The sequence below is a fragment of the Schistocerca piceifrons genome, chromosome 2, assembly GCF_021461385.2.
Source record: "Schistocerca piceifrons isolate TAMUIC-IGC-003096 chromosome 2, iqSchPice1.1, whole genome shotgun sequence".
Classification (NCBI taxonomy): domain Eukaryota; kingdom Metazoa; phylum Arthropoda; class Insecta; order Orthoptera; family Acrididae; genus Schistocerca; species Schistocerca piceifrons.
Window position 1 is genome coordinate 805,080,395 of NC_060139.1, and position 26,187 is coordinate 805,106,581.

General features: G+C 36.9%; 1 protein-coding gene across 1 annotated transcript in view; it reads left to right on the forward strand.

Annotated features, from left to right (window-relative positions):
• Positions 1-26,187, forward strand: part of LOC124775874 (peroxidase-like) — a 152,158-nt gene that overhangs the window by 116,374 nt on the left and 9,597 nt on the right. The window contains exons 12-15 of the mRNA XM_047250707.1: positions 342-544; positions 12,636-12,805; positions 20,229-20,337; positions 25,531-25,621. Coding sequence (XP_047106663.1) covers positions 342-544; positions 12,636-12,805; positions 20,229-20,337; positions 25,531-25,621 — 573 coding nt within the window. The remainder of the gene's footprint in view (positions 1-341; positions 545-12,635; positions 12,806-20,228; positions 20,338-25,530; positions 25,622-26,187) is intronic.

Here is a 26,187-nt window from a genome sequence, read left to right on the forward strand (position 1 = left end):
ACAACTCTATTTGTGATGATTTAGAGTCTCATAATTTTTCTCCTTCAGCATTTTGTCTGCTGAACTCTTGGCTTTGATTCTTTGCAATGTACTCAGGAAAATGTATTGTCTCTCGAATCCATTTGATTTATAGATTTTCTTAATTTTTAGTCAAAGTAGGATTCCCTGCTCTGTAATGACTAATATATGGCATTATTTCTTCATGATGCTGTCAGATAGATCACATGTATCTCTATATTTGTGGAATATGACATTTCTGATTTCTGTTTGCATTCAGTGGAGAAGCTGAATGATATTAATCAACAGTTTTATTTATCAGAAAAAATCATTCTTCTTTGCAGGTGACAAATCACCTCTTTCAGAAACCAACTCATCATTATGGAACGGACCTTGCTTCACTAAATATTCTTCGAGCAAGAGAACATGGCATTCCTAGTTACAATGAATTTCGTGAGTTCTGTGGACTCCAACGGATGGATCGTTTCTCAAGCATGCTTCACATAATGGATAATGCTACTGTTGGCCATTACCACAAGGTTTATGAGTAGGTACTGAACTTTCATATACCCATTTGTATAACCGTGTGTTCAGTTTTAAAAGATTGTGACAGACAAGAAGTAATGGTATGGACCGTCTGATTCAAAAGTTGGTGTATAATTCTATTTACAATAAATTTGTGCTTGTGTGAAGGACTCACTGGATACATTAAAATACTGTAGCAATATTATATAATCAATTTCCACAATTTTTGATGCTAATAAAGGCAAACATACAGATTTGAGCCAGTGATTAAATGCAATATGTACACTGTTTTAAGAGTACATTGAAATTCACAAATGTTAAAAACATGAAACAAAAAATTAGAGTAAACACATGTGAATTTGTAGAATGTGGTAAAAACACTGTTACTGCTCAGTTTAGAGAGGATGAGATGTCAAATTGGCATGGCTTGTGCTACATGCTTGGATATGCAAGTGATTAACATTTCAGTGCATCCACTCAAAGTAGACAGTACTATAGTTCAATTCTTTTATCTTGGCGGGAGATTGCTGCGTTGCCAGTTGCACATGACGCATGCGCCAATAGAAGCAGCGCTATAGTATAGCATAGTTCGCAAGCTTACGTTTAGGGGGGAGCGCGCAGTTCATGAAGTAGAGCCACCACGGCTGCATTAACCCTTTTGCTGCTACAAAGACGTGCTCCCTGCATTCCGCGCTGTGCGCGATTTTGTCACTGCACTGCTCGCCTGTGCAGACACATCGTGTTCCGACTGCTTTGACACTCTTTATCATTTGATTCCACAAAAACTATTTGGCCCAAAAATTAGATTTTTACACATCATCTTGACTGATACCTTCCCCCCATAAATGACTTAATTTTGTTTCGATGTTCAACGCAGTTATTATGCATTAAATATAGTAAAACATTGCTCGAAATTTTGAAGAGTTTGCAGAGGTAAAAGTCCATAGGGTATACTTTCCGTATGGTCAATTTTAGTTGCCACAATGTTGAGAATGAAATGTGGACAAGATACCTAAATTTCATATAAAATTTACTGTATAACAATATCTCATTTAAGTACCACATAGGTGTCGTATGTAATATTGAGAAATATTCCGTCTTTCGCTACTGTAACAAAGGTTTTATTCACACTGAGCACGTTTGGCTTTATTTTAAAGCACTTCAATCAATCAAAAGGAAGTAGACAAAATACATTAAACAAAACTCTGGACTTACAAAAACATTAGGACTTGAATATACCATCTATCAGTGAAGTGCTCTGAGCTATGTCAGATATAATTTTAGTTTGTGGCACACACAAACATCATTTATTTGCTAAAACACTGATCAGCCAACACAAACGTTGAATATTGTGTTACCGCAGCACAAAACTATGAAAGGTGACTTGGCAATGGAGGAGACAAAATACTGTCCACTGAAGCTGCTTCGCCGGCCGAAGTGGCCGTGCGGTTAAAGGCGCTGCAGCCTAGAACCGCAAGACCATTACGGTCGCAGGTTCGAATCCTGCCTCGGGCATGGATGTTTGTGATGTCCTTAGGTTAGTTAGGTTTAACTAGTTCTAAGTTCTAGGGGACTAATGACCTCAGCAGTTGAGTCCCATAGTGCTCAGAGCCATTTGAACCATTTTTTGAAGATGCTTCAAAGGAGAGAAACGCGTCTGGTCTAAATAAGTCGCTTATTACAGTTGCAGAGGAGGAATATATTTCAGTACCATTGGTAAAACTGCGACTGTGGAACAAAAACAAGAAAGAGAACATGAGTACCATTGTGTATGTGCCATACCTTTCACTGATTGAAGTGCTTTAAAATAAAGCCAAGCGCGTCCGGTGTAAATAAAACTTTTATTACAGTCGCGAAAGACGGAATATTTCTCAATATTACATACGACACCTTTGTGGTACTTAAATTAAATGAGATATTGTTATATAGTAAATTTTATATGAAATTTAGGTACCTTGTCCACATTTCATTCTCAACATTGTGGCAACTAAAATCGACTATACGGAAAGTATACGCTATGGACCTCTGCAAACTCTTCAAAATTTCGTGCAATGGTTTACTACATTTAATGCTGCATAATAACTGTGTTGAACATCGAAACAAAATTAAGTCATTTATGGGGGGAAGGTATCAGTCAAGAAGACGTCTAAAAATCAAATTTTTGGGGCAAATAGTTTTTGTGAAATCGAATGATAAGTGTGTCAAAGCAGTGGGAACACCATGTGTGTGCACAGGCGAGCAGTGCAGTGATGACAAAATCATGCACAGCGCGGAATGCGGGGAGCACGTGTCTGCAGCAGCGAAAGGGTTAATGAAGAGACAAAGCACTAGAAATTTCAAAAAATTGCATTCAAACGAATATAATTCGTGAAGTAAGGCACTTCGATATTGTTTTTAAATAATGAAAATATTAAGCATCGCACAAGGTTTGAACTCATAACCCTTCATGTAGAAGCCCAATACCTTAACCGTTACGCTAACACAGCTATCGAACGCCATGAGGACTCTTAACACATCATGCAAAATATTGACACACACTGTTGGTATAACTATGAATTACTCACGCTTCGTCGAAGTGCAATAGGAAATAAACAATTACCGCTCTTCTTTATTGCGAAAAAGCCTGAATTAGGAGTGTTATTGCTTGTTTGGTTTAATTAATTTATAGAATATGAAGCAATTGGTATAAAGAATACTTTTTTCAAACTTTCTATAAAAGAAAGTCTGCTATCAAGACATTGCTTTTGTTCTATTACTTTATTTATGACTGAACGTTTCTAAAACTGAAGACACTCATCCATGCTCTGCACTGCAGTCGAGATCTGGAAACATCGTTCTCTGTTCATTGGCTGACTGTGTTTTGTGACGTCAGATGCGCAGAACGAACCTAAACTCGGCCGCCAACATAAATGATGCGCACTTTAATACATTTCACATTCTTTGTATCAGAACAGGTTACAAAATGTATTTCTTATTCAGAAATTGCACTTGAAAATATGTTGTCTGTGAGAAGATCATGTTATACCTCATGTAAGAAGGAGAAAAACTGATCAGCTCATGCTGAATCTGATGGCAGCAGGGTAATATCCTATGAGACTGTGATTAGTCATTCCACAGTATTGCAGCTTGTGTCAATTGGGATCCCATGACTGTCATGTGAATACAAAAATCGATGGATTCAGGAGAACCATGCCAAATGCTGTGGAAATCTCTGTATTCTGCCTGAGTAACACCCAAGATGAAAAATATTTAGTTTGCTCAGCCATGCAGGATCATACAGCCACATCATGTACCTTCTGTCAGGATATGGCTTGTTTGAGCTAGACAGGTATCCACACTGATAGTGTGACTACGTCTGCAGCACCATGTATTGTCAGCACAGAGACCATTGCTGCTGCTTTCGTTGGCATGAGAGGAGAGAGATGAGCCAACAATGATGCACCCAATGACAACACTGGACCCTAGAGTGGCACAACTTTGTCTTTCCAGATTAGTTCTGTATCTGCATTTAGCAGCCTGATGGAAATATCAATATTTGGAGGTTCCAATGAGAACAAATTTTTTAAGTTTGCACTCACAATTATCATATGGGCTAAGTTTCTAGTGTGACAGAATGTCATGCCACTAATTACAGAACACAATCACCCTGGTTCACGCAAGTGGTAATTTGGACAGCAGCCATTAAATTTCTGACATGTTAGGTCTAGTGGCTGTGCCATACCTTAAGTTTTCTGTGCCATTATCAGGGTACATATGCCCTGGGACAACTGGGAAAAATCCCTTAATTTTTCCATCTGGGAGAAATCCGAGAAAACGTGGAAATTTCTAGAATTCTGGGAATTTTACACTGTTTGAGTTTTCAGTTAAATTTTTGTAATTTTAACTGGTAGAAACTGATACTCTAACAAAGTTTTTTATCTTAGCCTGCTACTCCAGAATAATACTGTGGCCATAAAACATAAATGAGAGAATGACACCAAAATAAAACTTCGGTTGCAAAGAAAATGCGCCATTTATAACAACAAAACACAGTGAACACACAGGCATCTGCTGACTGCAAAATGAGTCAAAGGTTATGCAGTACTTTGTAATAATAGGGCCTCTCACACATTTAATAATGTTGCCAAACCGTTAATATATTGACCATTTAAGGGTTTGTATTGCCGTACTGTCAATACAAAACATATTGAAGAGCAGCTGGCCTATGGATGGCCCTTAAAATATTCTCAATACTATCAATTCATATTGAATATGTGAGGAGGTCAAGTATTAATAGTCGAACAATATCCGCCATTCATATGTTGACAGGGTTCATGAACCAGCCACACAGCATTAGTGTGCACTGTTTATGTTTTCAATTCACCTTCGGGCAAATTATACCTCAGATTCAATTTTTCAAAGTAGTCTTTTAACACAAAACATTATATATAGGTTAAGGCAATGGTAAACATTGTATATATCACTTTAGGAGGTCAATGGAGGATTCTCAAAAACACTGCTTACTTTATTAATTAAAAAAAAAAAAATGCATAGGTTCGTGAATTACACAGCAGTTTGGAAAAACCCTTCCTCTTCAAAAAATGTATGCCATGTATCTGTAGTGACTAGTAAGAGGTCTGTGAAATGCATGTGAATTTAACCAAATTATCACAAGTCGTAAGAGATGTTTTACATTAATTATCTGAACATATCCTTGACAGAGAGTTGCAATTGCTTCACAGGTTTCAGGTGTTTACTGATATTACAGAACTAAACTTCGATTTGGATGACTTGCCTGTTGCCAGAAATCTCAAAGTTATGGTACTCTTAATCTCTTGTCAACTGTAGTTACCTCTCTCATAAATATATTTTACTTCTTTGTTTGGTCTCATATCATCATTAATAACTCATTGTATAGTGTGGGACATATAGGAAAATAATTTATGAAAGCTTTTGGGTCTGTGGTTCAGATTTCAGCAAGGAAATTAACATGTGCCCAGCTGCTCCATTTTTAACGACTCTCAGAATCATTTCCTCTTTTTCATTATTTTCTGTTGCTTACAAGCTATAGCTAATATAATCGCAGCACAAACTTTCTTTTGGGTATTTAATATGTTAACTTTGTAAAACCACCTCGTCAACTGACAATTTTTGTCAATATTATTGATGGTGTGAGGTCGCTTCAGTATATTGAAGGTTTGACAAACTGAAGTTGTCAATAAATATTGAATGTGTGCAGACCCCTACTTTCAATGTGTCTTTCTCGTGGACATCGTATCGATGAGCGTGATGTCACAACTGTTTAGATATCTAACAGGTTGCAGGAAAATATTGTGAATGATGGTTTGAGAAGCATTACTTTCAAAGTAAATTTCCTTGTACGCAAGATAGTTGTGTTACATGTGAGACTGTGTGATGAATTTCTTAAATTATGGAGCATTAGACTCTCATTCAAAACTTAACACTGAGGAGCAGCCCATGGAAAGAGTCTGAGCGTGAGTCCAGAAGGTCAGACATTTATGCCATAATTTAAAATTTTACTGGCATATTTGTGTTTGATATATCTTAAGCGATAACACATGCTGAAAAAGACCAAGTTTCAATGTTAGTTTTTCGTATTATTTTAGTTCTTTCATAGATTACAAATTATGCAGTAACAATGGCAAAAAGTTTTCCTATCGATCAAAAAAGTGTGGAGTGAGTTTTTGAGCAATTTTATCCATAATTTGTTTTTCTGTAGAAAAATTGACGTTCTCAATGGAAGGTGTAACCCATGAAATTTTCGGTGCACAGCAGTGAAACTTATAATCATGCTAAACAGAAATACTCAGCTGCCGTAATTGAAGCCGTGCTCTTAGAATCCTGCCTAAACACACCCTCAGAAAAAAGCAGCAAAAATTTTTTGAAGACCAATATTATATGTGAAAGCTTAGTTTTTCTTGTAGCTATATTGTATGTATATTAATTTAAACCATTAAATTTTCCTTTTTGTGTCTTCTAACTACTTGACTATGGTGTTTTTATTGGCTGACTACATAATGTATCATATGCTGTGAATATCTGGTATCCTTGTCTGGCAAGATCACGTGACATGAGCTATGATTGGCTGATGAAAGCCGATCACACAATGCAATCTCAACTTCAGTTTTTCAGAAGCTGCCATGCTGTATTTGGTGGAATTCGTCTTTATACTTTCATAATAGAAAAATATGCAGAGTAAGAGTTGCTGTGCATCAAAGAGCTTTCCAAAACACATCGTTTTTTGATAAAATGCCAGGAAGTTTCATGCCAATTTATAAAATCTACACCATTCAAAGGGTGATACATTTTACAGGTCAAGGGAAAGTATATTGTCACTTAATTCACAAAAAAGTACTTTCAGCAGGGGTATAGTGTATTTTTATCCAGGAAAAAGTGTATTTTCACCCAAGAGAAAGTTATTTTTAACTGGTAAATCTGGGGAAAATCTGGAATTTTTTTTCCTGTCTGCATGTGCACCCTGATTATTTTTCAGTAGGGTGGCCCAAGAGCGTATATTGTCCATGCTTTTCTGAGCATCCTTGATAAAGAGGATGTTCAGCTGTTATCATGGCTAGCATGTAGGGGAAGAGTGGGAACTGTGAGATGTGAAAGTTGAAATCCAAAGTACACTTTTAAAAATATCTTTATCGGTTTAATATCTTGTGATAACCATGTATACTGTGCTTAAGTATGTTCAAAGTGGTACAATAATATTTAATTGTATTGTCTTTCCTTTTAAAAAAATTAATCATGAAAGTGTCTCACTGTACCCATGAATTTTTAATGGTGTGTACAGTGAGACAGTGCCTCAAATTCTAATGAACATCATAAGAAGCAAAGTTGATCTTAAATGAAACAGCAGATTGTTGTCTTTTGTTTTGCTGTGTATTTTAGTAGGGTGTCAATGAATGAAATATCTGGAACTACAGGCATCACAAATTTGTTCTCTAGTTTCAAACTTTTCTTAAGAAATGTAACTTTGCTTTTGGATGACTCTCATACAGTTGAAAGAATTTTTCCTACATAATATATTTTCTTCTTTGCCTCAAACTCTATTAAAACAAAGTCACCCACTTTGGGTGAGCACTTTTAAGTTTTCAAAGTTAACCATTTCTGTTTCTGAAATCAGTTGTGTCTGATAAAAGGTCTCATCATAAGAAGAATCTTGCAAAATTAATTCACTTCTGTCAGCATTAGTTTCATCAACTAGGAATAAAGCTCGCTTGGCTTTAGGTCCCTTAATGTCTTTTTGTTTCATTTTCATTTGAAGTTCATTCCTTTCTGGTGTGTTGGTCGCAATCATTGTTTTTCCTTTAGGCTGTCGGCGACTGCAACTTTTTCTTGGTTTTGCATTTGGGAAACCTCATATGTGTTCTGGAGAGAAATAAGACATTGATGCAGATTTTCTATGTGATTGTGAAGAACTGGATGCTATAGACTGTGCTTCACTTTCATCATGTGATGGGTGTCCGACATCAGTTTCAGGTTTAAGGTCTTTTTCGGGTGATGTGTGTGTTTCCAGGCTTTCATTTAGAGGTCTGACAATAATAGAGGATGGAAGAAAATCATCCTCATTGAACACATGGCGATCTAAAAGAAATATTCCTGTATTATTAAATCCAGCAATGACATTGACAGGAGTCATTCCTCAGGGATTTTCTATCCCCACACACTGAGCAACATTGTAAATTGAAAATGTTTATTGGTGCAATGCAGTGGAATTGTCAGAATTATTATCCCATTCTCTTTGCACAGATCTATTGCCTCTATTGAGAGGTGGCCTCTCACGATTATCCATCAGTAACAAAGATGGATTTGCTTTTGAGCTGGCAGCGAAGTTGATGAAGTGATGAATGACCATCACAAAACATTCTGAGTTCATCCAGCCTCCTTTAATGGTAAGACCTAATGTTCCAGCAGGTGCTCCTAATATCATATGATCTTTAAAATTCACATGTGGAAATATCATGATGGGGGGTAGGCTGTTACCGAGAGCATTTATAATAAAACATGTCATAACCAGTGTTCCACTTTCTGCACTGGTTGCCTTATTAACTTGTTTTATACCCTTTAAGGCCAAAATCATCTGTGACTTCTGCACCACTGTTGTTCCAGTTTTATCAAGATTGAAAATATGTGACCCATCAGCCAAATTTGGATGATGTTTGATTACTTCTTCCAGTTTATCAAAGAAATTTGACACATTAAATTTATTAAAGCCTGTAGCTCTAGATAAGCTGCATCCTTCTGGAGTTTGAGGAAAGTGTTTAGGGAATCTCTGTCGAAAACCTTTCATCCAGTCAATAGATGCTTTCTCACTTTCAGTCCAGGTTTTGGGTAAAACAGGAGAGTGTTTAGGGAATCTCTGTCGAAAACCTTTCATCCAGTTGATAGATGCTTTCTCACTTTTAGTCCAGGTTTTGGGTAAAACAATGTTATTTTTAATACCTAATTCATAAGCTAAAATATGGCAGTTGTTCATAGTAAGCCCTTAAAACATTTTAGAACACACAACTAAATATTCACACAAACTAAGCTCCAATTCTGGTGGAAAAATGCGGTTCACTGAAAAGTTAGGACACATATTTGAAGAGTCATCCTCATGATATTTCTTAATGTATCAACTAACTGTTTGAAAGGATAAGCCTTTCGGCTTAGATGCACTCCTGATGCTCATTTTATTTTCGATCACCAGCATGACAGCTTCCATCATTGAAGATTCTGAAAACCTTCCTATTTCCTTATCAATCTTGTTTCTCCTGGGCATTTTATGACCTAAAAGAAAAGTTTGCATACTAAAATCTAGAGAAATCACTGTTTTATACAGCAAGCATGCATTGTCAGACACTATGAACAAGCACTGGGAACAGTGAGACATGTCTCACTGTACCCTCATTATTCATGTCTCACTGTTCCCAGTTGCAAACTTTTTTCAAAATGACCCTAAACACATTTGGCTTAAAGCAACATTTCAATGAAGGGGATTTATATGCCTTGGAAAACCATAGTTTTGAGTGACTAATGGAATGATTTGAAAATACCAATGGTCTATTCAGAAACCAGCCACGTAAATTTAGTGAAAATATACATTTCTTACCTCTAAGCGCAAATATACCAACAACAAAATCACAACAAGAATGTCAAGTATGAAACGTGGAAATCCATAGACTAAATAATAATGATTACCACATTCACAGTAGGTACCAACAACTGAAACCAAAATTTCAGAGATAAAACTAATGTCTCACTGTTCGCACTGTATCACTGTTCCCACTCTTCCCCTACTGCAGATCTCCCACCCACTGAAAAATCTGTTCATGGATTGCCAAGAGACTGGAACATTGCTATTCATCAAATATCATGTTTGGTTGACTCTGGCATAGAGATGTAGGATCATGAAGTGACATATCCAGATAGGACATCCAAGCTCAGCTCACTGCCCAGCCAGGCTAGGGTCATTGTTGCTGCCCAATGTGGCAGCTCTGTGCACTATATTTTGCACCTGGAAATTTAGTCATGTATTCTTCTTTTCTAATGAAGCTATATGGTTCCACAGACTATTTAAAGGCTCAAACATCACCGGTGTATATGTGCAGTCTGAAGTGACAAATGAAAACTTGTACCTAAACTGGGATTCGAAACTGGGTCTCCTGCTCACTAGGAAGGTATGCTAACCACTATGCCACCCTGACATTGTGGCTGTGCACAACTATCCTCCCTGAAACCCAGCAATAGGTGCTTTTAATCAAATGAAACTATGTGGTTCCAGAGACCATTTCAAGTCTCAAATATCACTGGTGTATATAGGCAGACTGAAGTGATGAATCAATATTTCTGTACTTGGCATTTGATCTGCACACCTGTAATACTGTAGTGCTGCAATTATAAGTCATGGCTTGTGATTATTTGTGTTCTCAAGATGGATGTCGAATATGCAAGAGCTGTTTGGCTTTATTCAGTGTACTTAATCAGCATCTGATGTAACGAGCTTCATTATACCTTCTGAAAAAGACAATTTTAAAATTGTCGAAACCTAGATCAAGTGTTCCAATAAACCTTTATTTGGTCGATTTTCTTCTAGCTCTCTAAGTTTATATCAGTTTTAAGGACCAGCAGTTTATGTATCTCAGTCTCAGCTGCAGATTAGAATTAATTCCTTTTCCCAGTAATTTCAATCAGAATTCATATTTAATTAGTATAATTTCAAGCAGGTGTTCAGATAATATTGTATGAGGTTCAACTTTATAAAATACCAATCAGGTGTAAGGCAGGTGGCAACATCAAAAGCTTATCAGAGTCTCATTTTATGGAATAAAACCTGAGATGAAAAAAAATTTGGAAAGATTCTAAATCGGAATCTGTGTAATGGGAAGTCAAAAATTTATTAGAATTGAGTGTCATGATGATTAAGGAAGGTATCTAGCACAACATAGCCCTTCATGTCTTTTATTGTCTCAGGGCTTATTATTATAGAAGTAGCCCTGTGATCTATAAGATATGACATAAAGTTGATGGAATAAGTATGTTTTGACCATCATAGTAACATGGGAAGATTGGCAGTTCTTACTCTGTTCTTGTTCTCTCCCTCATTGTTACAAGTTTTCAAGTCAAGAATGTTGACTGCAGTTTTGTTTCTGTACAACTGTATTTTCTCATTGTGACAGTGGAAAGTAATCATGATTTTTCAGCAGTAACTTGTGAAGATGTTTCTTGTGAGAACAGGATGAGGGGGATTCAGTGATCCTTTAAATAATGATGTGTCATTATAGAGAGTGTCTTGTAAAGAGAATTAGATTTTTCAAGTGGGTGTGAAAGTTCAAAGCAGCAAGCTTAAAAGGAGGATGATAAGCTCATCATTCACAACGTTTTCTCTGTGCAGAAGTGTGAACAAGTCACATAACTGTGCAATGGTCATAGTGAGTTCCACTAACAGGAGTTTATGAAATGGCTACATGTTTTTTGCAAAAAAGAACCCAATTTGCAGCAAAGCAAACTGTGGATGCTTCAGCATACCAATGCAGACACTTACATAGCTCTGTCATGCAGTTTTCAATTTTTATAGTCTGCACAGTCTTGAAGCATCTGTTGTACTTTCTGGAGTTGGCTCCTTGTAATTTTGTTTATTTTCCAAAATTAAACCAAATATGAAAGAGCATCATTTCCAAGCTATCAAAAAGCCATTATCAGAGGCACTTCAATAATATTAAAATACCATAACAATTTAATGGGTGCTTTGAAGTCTGGTAAAAAGAAGTGATGGATTGAATTGCAGTGTAGCTAGATTAAAAAATGCTATGTGTAAATATGCTACTTTTCCAATAAATGATTTTCTATAATTATGCTATACAATTCATGATACCTTATTTGTACCAAGAAATATTATTTTGTCATTTCTCCATTGGAGAATGTTTGTGCTGCACTGTTCATCTCAGGTCAGGTTTATTTAGATTTACAAGGAAGCCCAAAATCATTAAATTGAAACCTGTGATCATGACTCTCTTTTTACAGTTCTCTGATTTTAAACACCATGTTCACAAACAAAATTCCCTACATAGGTCATATCTTTGTCAATGAAAGGGAGAATTAAGGTTCTTTTCTTTGGTTGTTTTCTACTAGCAGCATTTTCCTTTATTCTGTTTAACTATATTTCTTTGAAAACTCACTACCTTTGATTATATTCGTACATGTGTCAGTAGTTTCTACAGATGTTATGGTGAACTAATAACTCATTGTAAGCCTTGAAAGATTTTGTGGTAATTGTCTTATGTGCAGATGTTTACTTTAACTTTTGCAGATATCCATTGGTAACCTTTTAATATTCAAACAAACAGATGGAAAACAGTATCTCATTAGTTGCAGAAAGCCATGTTGCAACTCTGTGCTATGTACGATAAAGTAAACCTTATAAGCTGCCTAATTGTAAAAGTTTGTGTGTTTCCCACAGATGCTTTCTTCTTTTGTATACAAAGACATGCTGCCATAATTTTTTCCCATAAACTGAACATCAAAACTACTTCCACAGTGGTTTGTGTAATATCATATTTATAACAAATTGCACATGACATTTGATACTAATCATTGATACTAACCATTGTACATGTTTTTTTGTGTAGCCATCCAGATGATGTGGACCTCTGGTCAGCAGGAATAGCAGAAAGGCCTCTGCCAGGAAGCATGGTTGGGCCTACATTCAACTGTATTATTAGTAAAATGTTTCACAAGTTGAAATTTGGAGACAGATTTTGGTATGAAAATGATGGATGGCCCAGCATGTTTAGCCTAGGTAAGTGTATAATGCAAACTGAAAGCACTAAATAATTGTTTTAAGTATAAAGAAACGCTATTTTGATGTTACAGTAGTATTCAGATACACAGACTCCAAGCACCCTGAGCAAAAAAAAAAAAAAAAAGTTACACTCAGGAGACTGACACTGTGTAATAGCATTTTTTTAGCCTTGATAATGGCCTCTGTTTGGCAAGGAAGTGAGTCCATAAGTTTCTTAAAGTCTGTTATATCCAGATGGAGTTAGCTGAGATAGCCCATCTTCTAACTATAATCTATCATAGATCTATCAAACAAAAAACTATGACCAGTTCTTGGAAAAAAGCACAGGCCACACCAATCTACAAAAAGGGTAGTAGAAGTGATCTACAAAACTACCGTCCTATATCCATGACACTGATTTGTTGTGGAATCCTAGAACATATTCTGATCAGGTTATCTTCCATTCAGAAGGCTGTTGCACTCATTGACTGTTATATTGACTTGTAAATTATAGATTGGAGCGATCAATTGTCCTTTTTAAATTTTATTGTGGAGATCTAGATTTTGGCTAGAAGCTAGCCATTCTCAATGCACTTTTATTTTTGCTCTATGCATGTAATGCCTGTTGGTCGGGCATCATCCACAGTTCATTGAATGCTACTCAATGAACTGTGGATGAAGCCCAACCAACAGGCATTACATGCATTGAGCAAAAATAAGAGTGCATTGGGAATGGCTAGCTTCTAGCTGAAATCTAGATTTGCACAATGAAATTTAAAAAGGACGATTGATCGCTGCAACCTATAATTTACAACATATTCTGAACTCAAACATAATGAGGTATCTTGAATAGAGTGACCCCCTCAATGCCAACCAGCATGGATTCTGAAAACATCGACCAGGTGAAACCCAACTCGCGTCTTCTCACATGACATACTGAAAGCTTTGGATCAAGGCAGTCAGGCAGATGTAGTATTTCTTGGTTCCTGAAAAGCATTTGAAACCTATGCTTATTGTCAAAAGCGTGATCATGTGGGGTATCAAGTGAAATTTGTGACTGGATTGAGGACTTTTTGATAGGGAGGGCACAACATGTCATCTTGGAGGGAGAGTCATTGTCAGATGTAGAAGTAACTTCAGATGTGCCCTAGGAAAGTGTGTTTGGCACTCTTGCTGTTCATGACCTTGCAGACAATATCAATAGTAAAATCAGACTTTTTGCAGATGATGCAGTTCTCTATAATGAAGTACTATCTGAAAGAAGTTCCATGAATATTCAGTCTGATTTTGACAAAATTTCAAAGTGATGCAAAGATTGGTAACTTGCTTTAAATGTTCAGAAATGTAAAATTGCACACTTCACAAAATGAAAAAACGTAGTGTTCTTAACTGTAATATCAATGAGTCAATGCTGGAATCAGCCAACTCATACAAATACAAGGGTGTAACATTTTGTAGGGACATGAAATGGAATGATCACATAGGCTAGGTTGTGGGTAAAGCAGGTGGTCGACTTTAGTTTATCGGCAAAATATTGGGGAAGTGCAGTCAGTCTACAAAGGAGATTGCTTACAGATCACTTGTGTGACTGGTTCTAGAATATTTCTCAAATATGTGGGACCAACCTGCACCAAATAATACTAACATGGGATACTGAACATATACAGAGAAGGGCAGCGCAAATGGATGCAGATTTGTTTGATCTGTGTGAGAGTATCACAGGGGCACTGAAGGAACTGGACTGGAAGACTTGTGAAGATAGACATAAGCTATCCTGAGAAAGCCCATTAACAAAGTTTTGAGAAACGGCTGTAGATGATGAGTCTAGGAATATACTGCAACCCTCAGTGTATCACTGACATAGGGATCATGAGGATAGGATTAGAATAATTACTGCATGTACAGAGGCATTCAAACAATCATTCTTTCCACGCTCTATATATGAATGGAACAGGAGGAAACCTTAACAACTGGTACAATGGGACATACCCTCTGCCATGCACTTCACCGTGGTTTGCAAAGTATAGATGTAGATGTAGATAGGTGATTACACCTAAAAAATTGTGAGGACATGGATTGATTTGTTTCACTCACAGTTCCAAATAGTCCTAGACATTTGCTATGGATTTGACACCAGAATGGTGGAAGGGATCAAAATGACTCCTGTCATGATTTTTCCCACAATTTCATATCTATTTTTTTTATTTTTATCATGAAATCATATGAATTTTCCTAATTTTTTTCTTCTCATTGTGATTCTGTACTAAGATTAGTGAAATATTAATATTTTCTTGGACATTTCATTTGATATACCTAGAATGGCAGAAGGGATCGATTTGACACCACTCCAATTTCTCTGTTAAAGATATGCAGATAATCCAGTAATGAAGCAACAACAATCAGCAATCATGCAGAGTTGTTGCTGCTATTTGTTGTATCTTTGCATGCGTGCTTTCCAATCTGTCACAGTTTATATCATTTCATTCTGGTAATATTTATTGTTCATGACAGATGTTTTTGAACATATCTTGTCAGTGTGGACTTTCTGATGAATGATATGTATCTTAGAGAATTCCAACTTTTAATCAGAAATTGACAAGGATTTTTTACCAGAGACAAGTGAAGATGAAGATGAAGACATTATGAACAAGTAGGAATTAGTGAAAGAGGATTCAGATGCTGATCTATGTCAATCTTCACCTCATACATTGGAGCAGGTCAATTGAATGCCTCTACAAAGATGGCTGTGAGGGATGGAACCAAGTGGTTGATTGCCAGTTTTTCATCTTCTGGAAGAAGGTTGCCTGTAAAAATTCTACAGGAGAGAGACAGTCCCACTGCTTATACTTACCAGTGAGTAGATGACTCTGTCATAATTCCTTTGCATCTTATTTTTGAAAAAGCAGCACATCATCTCATGGAAATGTAAGCACAGCAAAATGCTAAAAAAGTACTAAAAAGCAATGACTGGACCATATCACTTGAGAAGCTAGAAAAATTGATAGCCTTCATACTTGCTTGGGGTTTCATTTGTGCAAAAGGAATGTCGGGAGATGATTTTGCTCATACTCTTGGGGGCCTATTTTCATCAAGGATATTATAACATACAACAGATTTCAGGAGCTTCTCAGATTTCTCTGTTCAATCAAAGATCAACATAGGCTGAAAGCCTGTCAGCTAACAAATTCACTCTTGTGTGTGAGGAGAAAGTTCATAGAAAAGAGTATTTTTACTTATTACATTCAAGAAAATATAAACCTACATGAGCAACTATTATTGAGCAAAACATATGGGCAACAAACCTGACAAACATGGTCTCAGATTCTGCATTGCTCCCAGTGTTGTGACAAAGTGTATGTGTAATACTTTTCCATACCTTGGAAAAGAGTACATACATAGAGGAAAGCAACCACACAGAGAGTATGTTGTTCTGCATCTAATGGAGCCACACTTACTTCAAGGAAGAAAGGTGATGACAGATAAGTTTTTCATGTCTTTTCAAATTGCTAAGAAATTCAAAGAAAACAAACTTCCTTACTTGGTACAATCAACAAGATCTGTCGTGAGAACCCTGTTTAAGTAAAGAAGCCAAATGCTGAAATACAATCCACCACCATACTGCACCACATTGACAACACATGCCACATGATAACTGTATACCAAGGAAAGAAGAATAAAAACGGCTTTCTTGTGAGTACACTGCATACTGAAGGAGCAATAATCAAAGAAGGAAAGAAGAGACATAATACCACAACATTCCACAATGCAATAAAATATGGGGTGTATGTTGTTGATCAAATGGCCCACAAGTACAGAACAGTGGTTGCATGTAGGAGATGGCTGATGCATACTACTACATTGTCTTGGACATGGTGGCAGTGAATGCAAGAGACATCTACAAAATAATAATGAACAAGAATATAGAAAACATTCATACTCGATCTGAGGTATGAACTCAAGGGAATGAAAGTTCAGGAAGACGAACAGACCAAAGAGGATGATATGGGACAAAAATCACCTAGAAGGTGGAAGAAGTGTCAAATCAGCCTCAGCAAAGGCAACAAGACTAGCAACAACTGTGCAAAGTGCCACTAATCTGTATGTAGGAAATATGCATGTAAAACAGAAATCACCTATGCTAAGTGCATCTAACAGATTCCAATGACTTGAGTAAAGGGCACAGAGGTAGGCTGCGCAAAATTTTACCACCACTCTACAATGTGGTAGCATATAGCTTTTTCAGTTACATGGGTAGTTATCATAACTAATAGATACATTAATTTTTAGTGTGTGTGTGTGTGTGTGTGTGTGTGTGTGTGTGTGTGTGTGAGGGGGGGGGGGGGGGGGGAGGCAATGGAAGTAGTGGGAATCAAAGCTCAGCTGCCAGTCTATCACTCGTGAAGATCTGTCACTTGAAGTTTCCTCATACTCTACACATAAATCTTTAGAGAGCATTTTACCTTTTCCCATGGCCCACTCTAGTGAAATATTCCATGAACTTGAAAGGGGCATCTACCTGCTTTTATTAACAAAGTTTGAGCCATATTGGTGAGCCTCATCCCACTCCCTTTTGTTGTTGATTTACATTTGGAGAAGACCTACCTATCACTTTTAAATTTCACTTCCTCCTCCTAAGATCTACTGGTAAGGGGACTACTTATCAGGTCATCTACAGAAAACACTTTCTTACTAAAAGGAGATGGCATTTTCCACTTTTGCTAGTTTCAGCCTTCTAGACCATATTAAAGTGATTTTGTGGTTCTGCAATAGAAAAGTATATCCTACATACTGAAATTTCAGTGTCTGTATATTTGTGTTCTCATCATTTCGGTTCACAAATGCTATTTTATTTTGACAGCTTGACATGTACACTGGCATTATACATTTATTACTTACTTAAATATATTTAAATTTTGTAATTAATAAAGCTGTCAAACCAACAAGTGAGCATTTGAGCACCAGAATGAATAGAAAACACAAATTTAAAGATGCTCACATTTCAATACATAAGGCATAGATTTCTATTGCAGAATCACAAACTCACTTGAGAATGGCCTAGAAGCCAGAACTAGTTGTCAACAAATGAAATTAATACAGCAAAAGTGGAAAATGCCGGCTTCCTTTAATAATTTCATTGCTGTGGTACCTGCTATGGAAAAAAACCTTCCATACTAAATTTACACATATACTCGCTTTTTGTAGGATCATCTATAAACTTTTGACTTACAAGAGTAGTTATCATAACTAAATTGAATACATTAATTTTATGTATATAAACTGAACTGTTCAAATGTATTTAAATTTTATAGTTAATTGTTTAACATTACAAGGAACAAAATAAAATTAAAAAAAAAATTGTTGCAGTGGGAATCAAAACAGACCAATGAATTACTAGTCACTGCATTTAATTACTCTCCCACGGAGCCTTTACTGCAACTGCTCTTCAAAACCCCTCATATTGTATACTTATACAATACATTACACACAATTCCCAAGAAAAATATTGGCCTGGTGCTGTCAGAAACATAGCACTAGTACTGGGTGAAGGAATGATGTCACATCAGTGCATTCACAGTCAAAAACAAGGAGCTGTGTCTCTTCTCTGAGTTGATTGTAGCACAGCTGACCACCAATTCAGCACTCGACACTGGTTACTAGTTATCACAGAGAGAGCACTGCAAAACATGTTTTCATCTGTTTTATTTGTGTACGAATACTCATTCAATGAGAAATGGTGTATTGTAATTTTAGTGTGATTTTGGCTCACATTCTTAGGAAATGGTATAATTTTAGTGCGACTTCTGGCTTGCATTTGAAGAGAAATGGCATAACTTATTTTCAATGTGTTGTAGCACATTAGCTCATGATAACCAGCCACCACTGAAAAGGTACAACAAACCAGTGTGTAGAAAAGTTGTGAATATGTTATGGACCATTTACATTGCAAGTATCTATAAGATTCTACAACTAGTTAATGTATGAAAGTCTACAGTTTAAGAAACTTGTTTATTGAAGTGAGTAAGTAATGTATTAATTATCAAGTTAAATAATTAATGTTACAACTCACAAAAAGGTAGGGATCAACAGACACTAAAATAAAGTACTCATTGAAGTCAAATATTAAAATATTTTATGCAGGTTCAAAATGACTTTTTTCCTGCCATTTTAGGAAAATCAGAAACTCCTCTGTCCTAGTGTTAAGATCATGTGATTTAGTTAGCCAGCCAAGGTGTAATAGGGTGCATGAGTGATCATCAAACCAGGAATGTGTGCATTCAGCCTTATGAAATTGACTGTTATCATCTTGACAGATAAGAGCAGCAAAATTTGGAAATTTGTGGTAAGGTCTTATGGGACCAAACTGCTGAGGTCATCAGTCCCTAGTCTTACTCACTACTTAGTCTAACATAAACTAACTTATGCTAAGAAAAGAACAATACACACACACACACACACACACCCGAGGGAGGACTCGAATCCCCGATGTGAGAATTCGCATGAACCATGACAAGACGCCTCAGACTGTGTGGCTGCCCCACACAGCTGCAAGAGTGGCCACAGAATACTGATCATGGAGATGTAGAAGAAAGGGCAAACACTTGATCACCAGGAATTTTGAAACAGACGTCTGACTTCATATTTGGGTAACATGAATGAGTGGGCCCAAGTTATGGTATGAAAAACATCCCCAAAACATCACAGGACCACCTTCAGCCCGAAATTTGTCCTCCAAGCTTCATTGAGCTATCAGTACATCGATGCTGTGCAGGCAAAATTGTGACTTGTCAGACCACCACTAGATGCCCTGTCAACTACTGTACAATTTCTGTGAAGTTCATCCCATGGAAGATGTCTACCATTATCAGCAATGCTTTTTTGTGTGGTATATGACTCCAAATGTCCATTGCACACAGTTCCATCTGTGCTGATTGAGATGGACCTCTATTCACCAAAAGCAGCAATTTCTATCAGGCTTTAAACCTTTATCATTGTCAAAGCATTGAATCTCATCTTTTGTCCCTGTTGGTTAGATCCTTTTGTCACCGTTACTCATAAGCCATGTTACATGGCTGCAAGTTGTATGCCATTCATTTTATACACACTTGACAGTTCACGATGATACACCAACAAATTGTGCAGCTTCATTCGTTGTGTGACTGTGTGTGAGTCTGGATATATAATTCCTTTCTGCCAATCTGTCATGTCTCTACATGAAACCCACCTTCTCTACAACAGATTGGTATATTTGCATCACTTCATTGCCATGACATCTGTCAGCAATGGAGAGTAACATGACTACTTGGTACCAATTCTACGTTCTCTACGGCACTTCAAAGTGATCAGTGCGCTCTTTTATGGGGTGACTAATATTTTGTCTGGTGAGCCAAGTTACTCATTGCCTAAAATATGTTTTTTATTTTGATTATGTTATCTATTTCAGATCAGCTTAAAGAAATAAGGAAAGTACGTTTGTCTCGACTGTTGTGTGATTCTGGTGATGAAATACAAGCAATTCAGTTATATGCTATGGTGTTACCAGATTCAAATAAGTAAGTAATATATGATGTATCTGTTTTGTTCATAAACACTTTTGCATTGATCCCACTTAACTCAATTTGGAAAGAGAAATATTCAATTCCACAGCTAGCCATTCAGATTTAATTTCACCATAGTTTTGCAGCTAGCATAATGTGGATGGGCAGTTAAAAAAATGTACCGTCAGTTTCCTTTCCAATCTTTGTCCCCTGAACTTTGTGTTCAATCTGTAGTGACCTGTCTTCATCAGGACTTTAAACCTGATTTTGTTGCTTTTGTTCTAATATTTACTGCTTCACTCCTTTTATGACCCTTCTGTATAATGAAAATTAATATAGAACTATTGACTAGATGCATTTAACTTCATTTGTAAAGTACTTTCAATAAAAGGCAGATATTAGGAGAAAAACAGAGGCAAATACACCGAAGAGCAACAGAAACTGGTACATCTGCCTAATACCATATAGGACGCCCATGAGCATGCAAAAGTGGTGCAATATGATGTAGTATGGATTCGACTAATGTCTGAACTAGTGCTGGAGGGAATTGACACCATGAATCCTGCAGGGCTGTCCATAAATCTGTAAGAGTATGAGGGAGTCGAGATCTCTTCTGAACAGCATGTTGCAAGGCATCTCAGATATGCTCAGTAATGTTCATATCTGGGGTCTGGTGGCCAGCAGAAATGTTTAAGCTGAGAAGAGTGTTCATGGAACCACTCTATAGCAATTCTGGATGTGTGGAGTGCCACATCATCCTACTGGAATTTGCCCCAGTCCATTGGAATGCACACTGGACATGGATGCTGGTGATTAGGCAGAATGCTTACATATGTGTTACCTGTCAGAATCATATCTAGATGTAATAGGGGTCCCATATTACTCCAACTGCAAACACCCTACACCATTACAGAGCATCCACCACCAGCTTGAACAGTCCCCTGCTGACATGCAGGGTCCACGGATTCAAGAAGGGTCCATGGATTCAATAGGCTGTCTCCATACCAGTACACATCCATTCACTCGATACAATTTTAAATGAGACTCGTCTGACCAGGCAACATGTTTCCAGTCATCAACAGTCCAATGTAGGTGTTGATGGGCCCAGGCGAGGCGTAAAGCTTGTGTCTTGTAGTCATCAAGGGTACACGAGTGGGCCTTCTGCTCCGAAAGCCCATATCAATGATGTTTTGTTGAATGGTTCACATGCTGACACTTGCTGATGGCCCAGCATTGAAATTTGCAGCAATTTGTGGAAGGGTTGCACTTCCGTCATGTTGAATGAATCTCTTCAGTCGTTGTTGGTCCCATTCTTGCAGGATCTTCTTCCAGCTGCAGCGATGTTGGAAATTTGATGTTTTACTGGATTCCTGATATTCATGGTACACTCGTGAAATGGTTGTACGGGAAAACCCCATTTCATTGCTACCTCAGAGATGCAGTGTCCCATCGCTTGTCGCCAACTATAACACCACATTCAAAGTCACTTGAATCTTGATAACCTACCACTGTAGCAGCAGTAACAGATCTAATGACTGTGCCAACCTCTTGATGTCTTATATAGGCATTTCTGAGTGCAGTGCCATCTTATGCATGTTTACATATCTCTGTATTTGAATAGGCATGACTATACCAGTTTCTTTGGTGCTTCAGTGTATGAAGTGATTATAGGGATAGAAGGCATGTGTTGTACGAGGTAAAATGTGGATAGAGAAGTTTGTAATGGCATGCCTTGTTGTGGTCCACAACTCTTTCTTTCCCTCCTTTACTGTAATGTCTTCCTTTCAATCTGCCACATTATCATTATATCTCAATATCTTTTCGAGTATTAAATTTTTACCACAGTGTCATGTTTTGTTTATAGATTTATGTAGATTAGATCTGCAGAGATAAAGCTTCTGTTCTTACTGTTTAAAATATCTCAAACATAATGAGACAGTTAAACTGTTTTCCAATTTAATTTTAAGAACTGTTTTGGAGGTTCATGATTTAGCACTGGGGAAGAGGTTAAACAAAGATAACTTTGTTTGTATACATTTGTTAATTGAAATCTTCAAACATCAGTTTTATTTATTTTCTCAAAATATTAAACTTTGATTTATTAATCTTTCAGAAATTATATCATTGGCATCACATTCGTTAAAATAACAACATTAACAGTTCAATGTCAATTGCAATCTACCAGCTGTTAGAAGACCAAAATGGTCCCCATTCTAACAGAAACAATATAATGATGAATTTGATAGCAAACAAAAATTTATTCTACCACATGATGGTTGTAGACTGCACACCTTTAGTGTTAACATGTTATTGTATGCAGCAGCATTTGTAAAAGTTTTAGGGTATGTGTTTAATTTTATTGGACTGACTGACACACAGATTCATAGTGATTTAATTACCTTGTTTGGCTTTGTCATTGTGTATCATTTCTTTGCAGCATAAATCTTTTTAACTTGAGCTATACTTGACTTCTGAATTGTCATAGTAATTTTCTCCGCTTTTGCAAGGTATAAATTGTATTTATCACATGTGAGAAGTAAAATGTGTGTGTTGAACAGGGACATAAACCCAGATACCTCATGTGTGTGTAATGTTTTATCAATTCCACTAACAGATCATATCTCGTGGACTATCTCAACCCTTCTATTTGGTCAGAGGAGCTAAAATTGAGGAAGAGGGAGTGAGATTTGAGGTTACTGCTGGTCACAGTTCAAGAGGTGGCCAGTCATATTGGTAGATAGTTTGTCCATTGTGATACCTACATAGAACCAGCGCAACTTCAACATGATGTGGCTGATTTCATATGTGACCCTACCTCTGGTTGGATACAAAATGTTTGTGAGTGGACTGTGATATGAACTGTAGGATGAGTATATGGGATACTCTTGCATCTGGCTTTACCATAGAAGAATAGCACTGAGGATGCAGGACTGTGAGCAAGTATTGAATAGCGACTGAATAAAATATTAGGTAGATTATATGGGTGTTTGGTGGTCAAATCCTTAGAAAAAGGTCACAGCTAAGATTTTCAAAGTTGGACAGCAAGGAAAGTATTGGCTGGGAACAAATAGCAGTAGGTATGTTTGAGATATGGAAGTAGATGATGAAAGAGAGCTGTTTATGGAGTAACTTGACAAGATATTGTCTTTTAGTGTGAGCTCTTACAAGCTTATCAACATGCTTTTCTAATTACCACTCTGAATTGCAGACGCGATGTACATGTGTAGCCAGGCTGTAGAAGAGGGGCTGATAGAATCATAATGATATGAAAGCTTGACTTACAGCAAAGGATGAAACTGATGATCACTGTAAAATTGGATGTGACATAGACTGCATTAACAGATATTAATGTAGTGATATGTGATAAGCAGATGTAAGACTGAAACAATAACAGTGGGAAAGTAATATATATTTACTGTATAAAAATTACTAAAATAAGGTTGATGCCTTTAAAGGAATCGGATTGCACTCTTCAGCAACCACAGTTAGGTTCAGTCTATTCTACTGTCAGTCATGTCTTAATAATTGCAAGAACAGTTGGTCCTTGTTGGAGAAACTGACTGAAATGAAGACTACACAGCTCCCAAGATTGTGGCAGATCTCTGCTGATCATGTTAAATAATTGAGTTTGTGACCTACTTCAGTGGCTGTGATCCTCAATTCCATAAATGCCTTTTCAAACTTTCCACAGTACTAGGCATCAGTTCTCTGGCACTTCTGGTCTCATATCTTCTGATCCACAATGCAACATGAGGCATAGGAATAATGTGTGTACTAAAATATATCCTGGTAACATTCTGACCTGTGACTCAGTGATGCGTATACAAAGTATGCAGGAAACTACCCATGGGCCATCAATGGGTCTTATTTTCATTGGAATTCCTCATTCAGTAGCATAGAGAATATTGATACAAGATGTGATGCTCTCACCTTGCAATACAGCATTCACATTTCCTCACATCGTGGATGAAGCCATCTGGTATGTCTTGTTGTAACACTTTCCATTACTGCACAACTTTTTGTGGAAGAGAGTTAGTCTGTGGCAGCAGTATCTGGGATGTAATTCTTTGACTTACAGTGTTCTGTGAACGTTCAATCAAGTTTAAGTCTGGAGAGTGTGTTTGTGAGAGAGAGAGGGGGGGGGGGGGGGGGCGGTGAGCTGGCTGCTCTATACTCATGTTATCATCATTTTGCATGTGCTAATCTACCAGGACAGCCCTATGTGGTTGGGTATTATCATCCATATGGGAGAAAAAAGGTCCATAAGTATCAGAGAAAAGGAACAAACATTGTGCAAGATGTCAACACTACAGAATTAAGCTGTTACAGTACCTCTAGGAAACATGTGCTGTGGCTTATGGGCTTCCAACATATGACAAAGACTTTTTGTTGTATCTGTCCCTCTTGACAATATAGGCAGGGTTGTGACATGTTCTTAGGTTGTTCAGATGAACATACCACAACAGTCAACTGCCAAGTTATACAGCAACTCATCCATGAACACGATGCAACCCCTCTCTATCAGGAACCTCTCAAAGTAGGGCAAGACATCACATTTATCAAGCCAAGTAAGGTAAGTACTGTGCTGATTGAACATCATTGAACACTTAATGCTTGACATCAATTCTGATGTTCTATAGTATTACATAATTGACCTTACTGCGATTGAAATATTTTGTCCTTCCTGGAATCTTCTCCATAACCATGAAAATGATAGTGTGAGTGACATTCAATTCCCAGCCCATGTCTTCTGGTTGGTCACTAATCTTCCTGTGATTGGGACACATGTAATGTTATCCATACTATATACCTTAAGCACACAAGACACAACATAATACAGTTGGAACTATTATAGCCTAGAACTCTTCCCACAATGGATTGTTTCATCCACACAAAGTAGTCATGTACTAGCATGCCATAAATGCCAAATTTTTCAAGTTACTCCACCACAGTTAAAACCCACAGAGCACTTCTGTAACCTTTTTATGTCTCAAAGATCCTTTAGTTTATGAATGGGAGTGTGTTGCTGGTATTTGAAGAAAAATCTTTCCATGAATCTATAGCAAGTTGAAGGTCTGCAATTGTTTCTAAATCCATTCTCAGTTTTGTTAAAGCTATTGTAATATTTTACCACCTATTATTCCTTAATTCCCTTTATCTTACTTTTAACAATCAGTGTGTTTCATTAAATTATGATGAATCTTACAGAAATCCTCGAGTCACATGCAATAGTAAGCTTCTACCTAGATTGGATTTAACAAAATGGAAGGATCAGAGCTTACAGGATAACCTATCAGAAGTAAGTCTTGTTAGAGATTAGGTTATTTGTTTTGTAATTAAATTATTCATTCTTGAAACATAGATTATGATGGTTCTAAGAAAAAGAAGGCACATTAAAATTGAAAAGTTAGCTTGTTTAGGGACTGAGGAGAAAAATGTATACAATGATGCAAATGATGGTGAAGAAAAGGACCAATAGTTCAAAACAACAATATCAAGAGAGACATTAGAGGATGAAAAACAAAGATTGCAGATTTCAGTGTTATGAATTTTTCTCTTACAAACATTCTTGTATGTGTTTCATCTATATCCTCTATGTCAATTTTTCAACTATATCATTATTTTAAGTATATTTTCATTGTATGTCCAATTTGGGCATTTATTCTGCCTTCTCTTAGACCACATGTTCACATTTGATCTCTTGTCCAATGATTGTAATCTCTTTACATGAATGTCCTGAGTGATTCATGGACTCATCGTCACCCAGTCCAAACTGCTAAGGATAGAAACTTGAAATGTGGAGGGGGCATTGATCCTATGTTGTAGACATTGTTTAATAAGCGATTTTTTGAAATTCAACCTTTA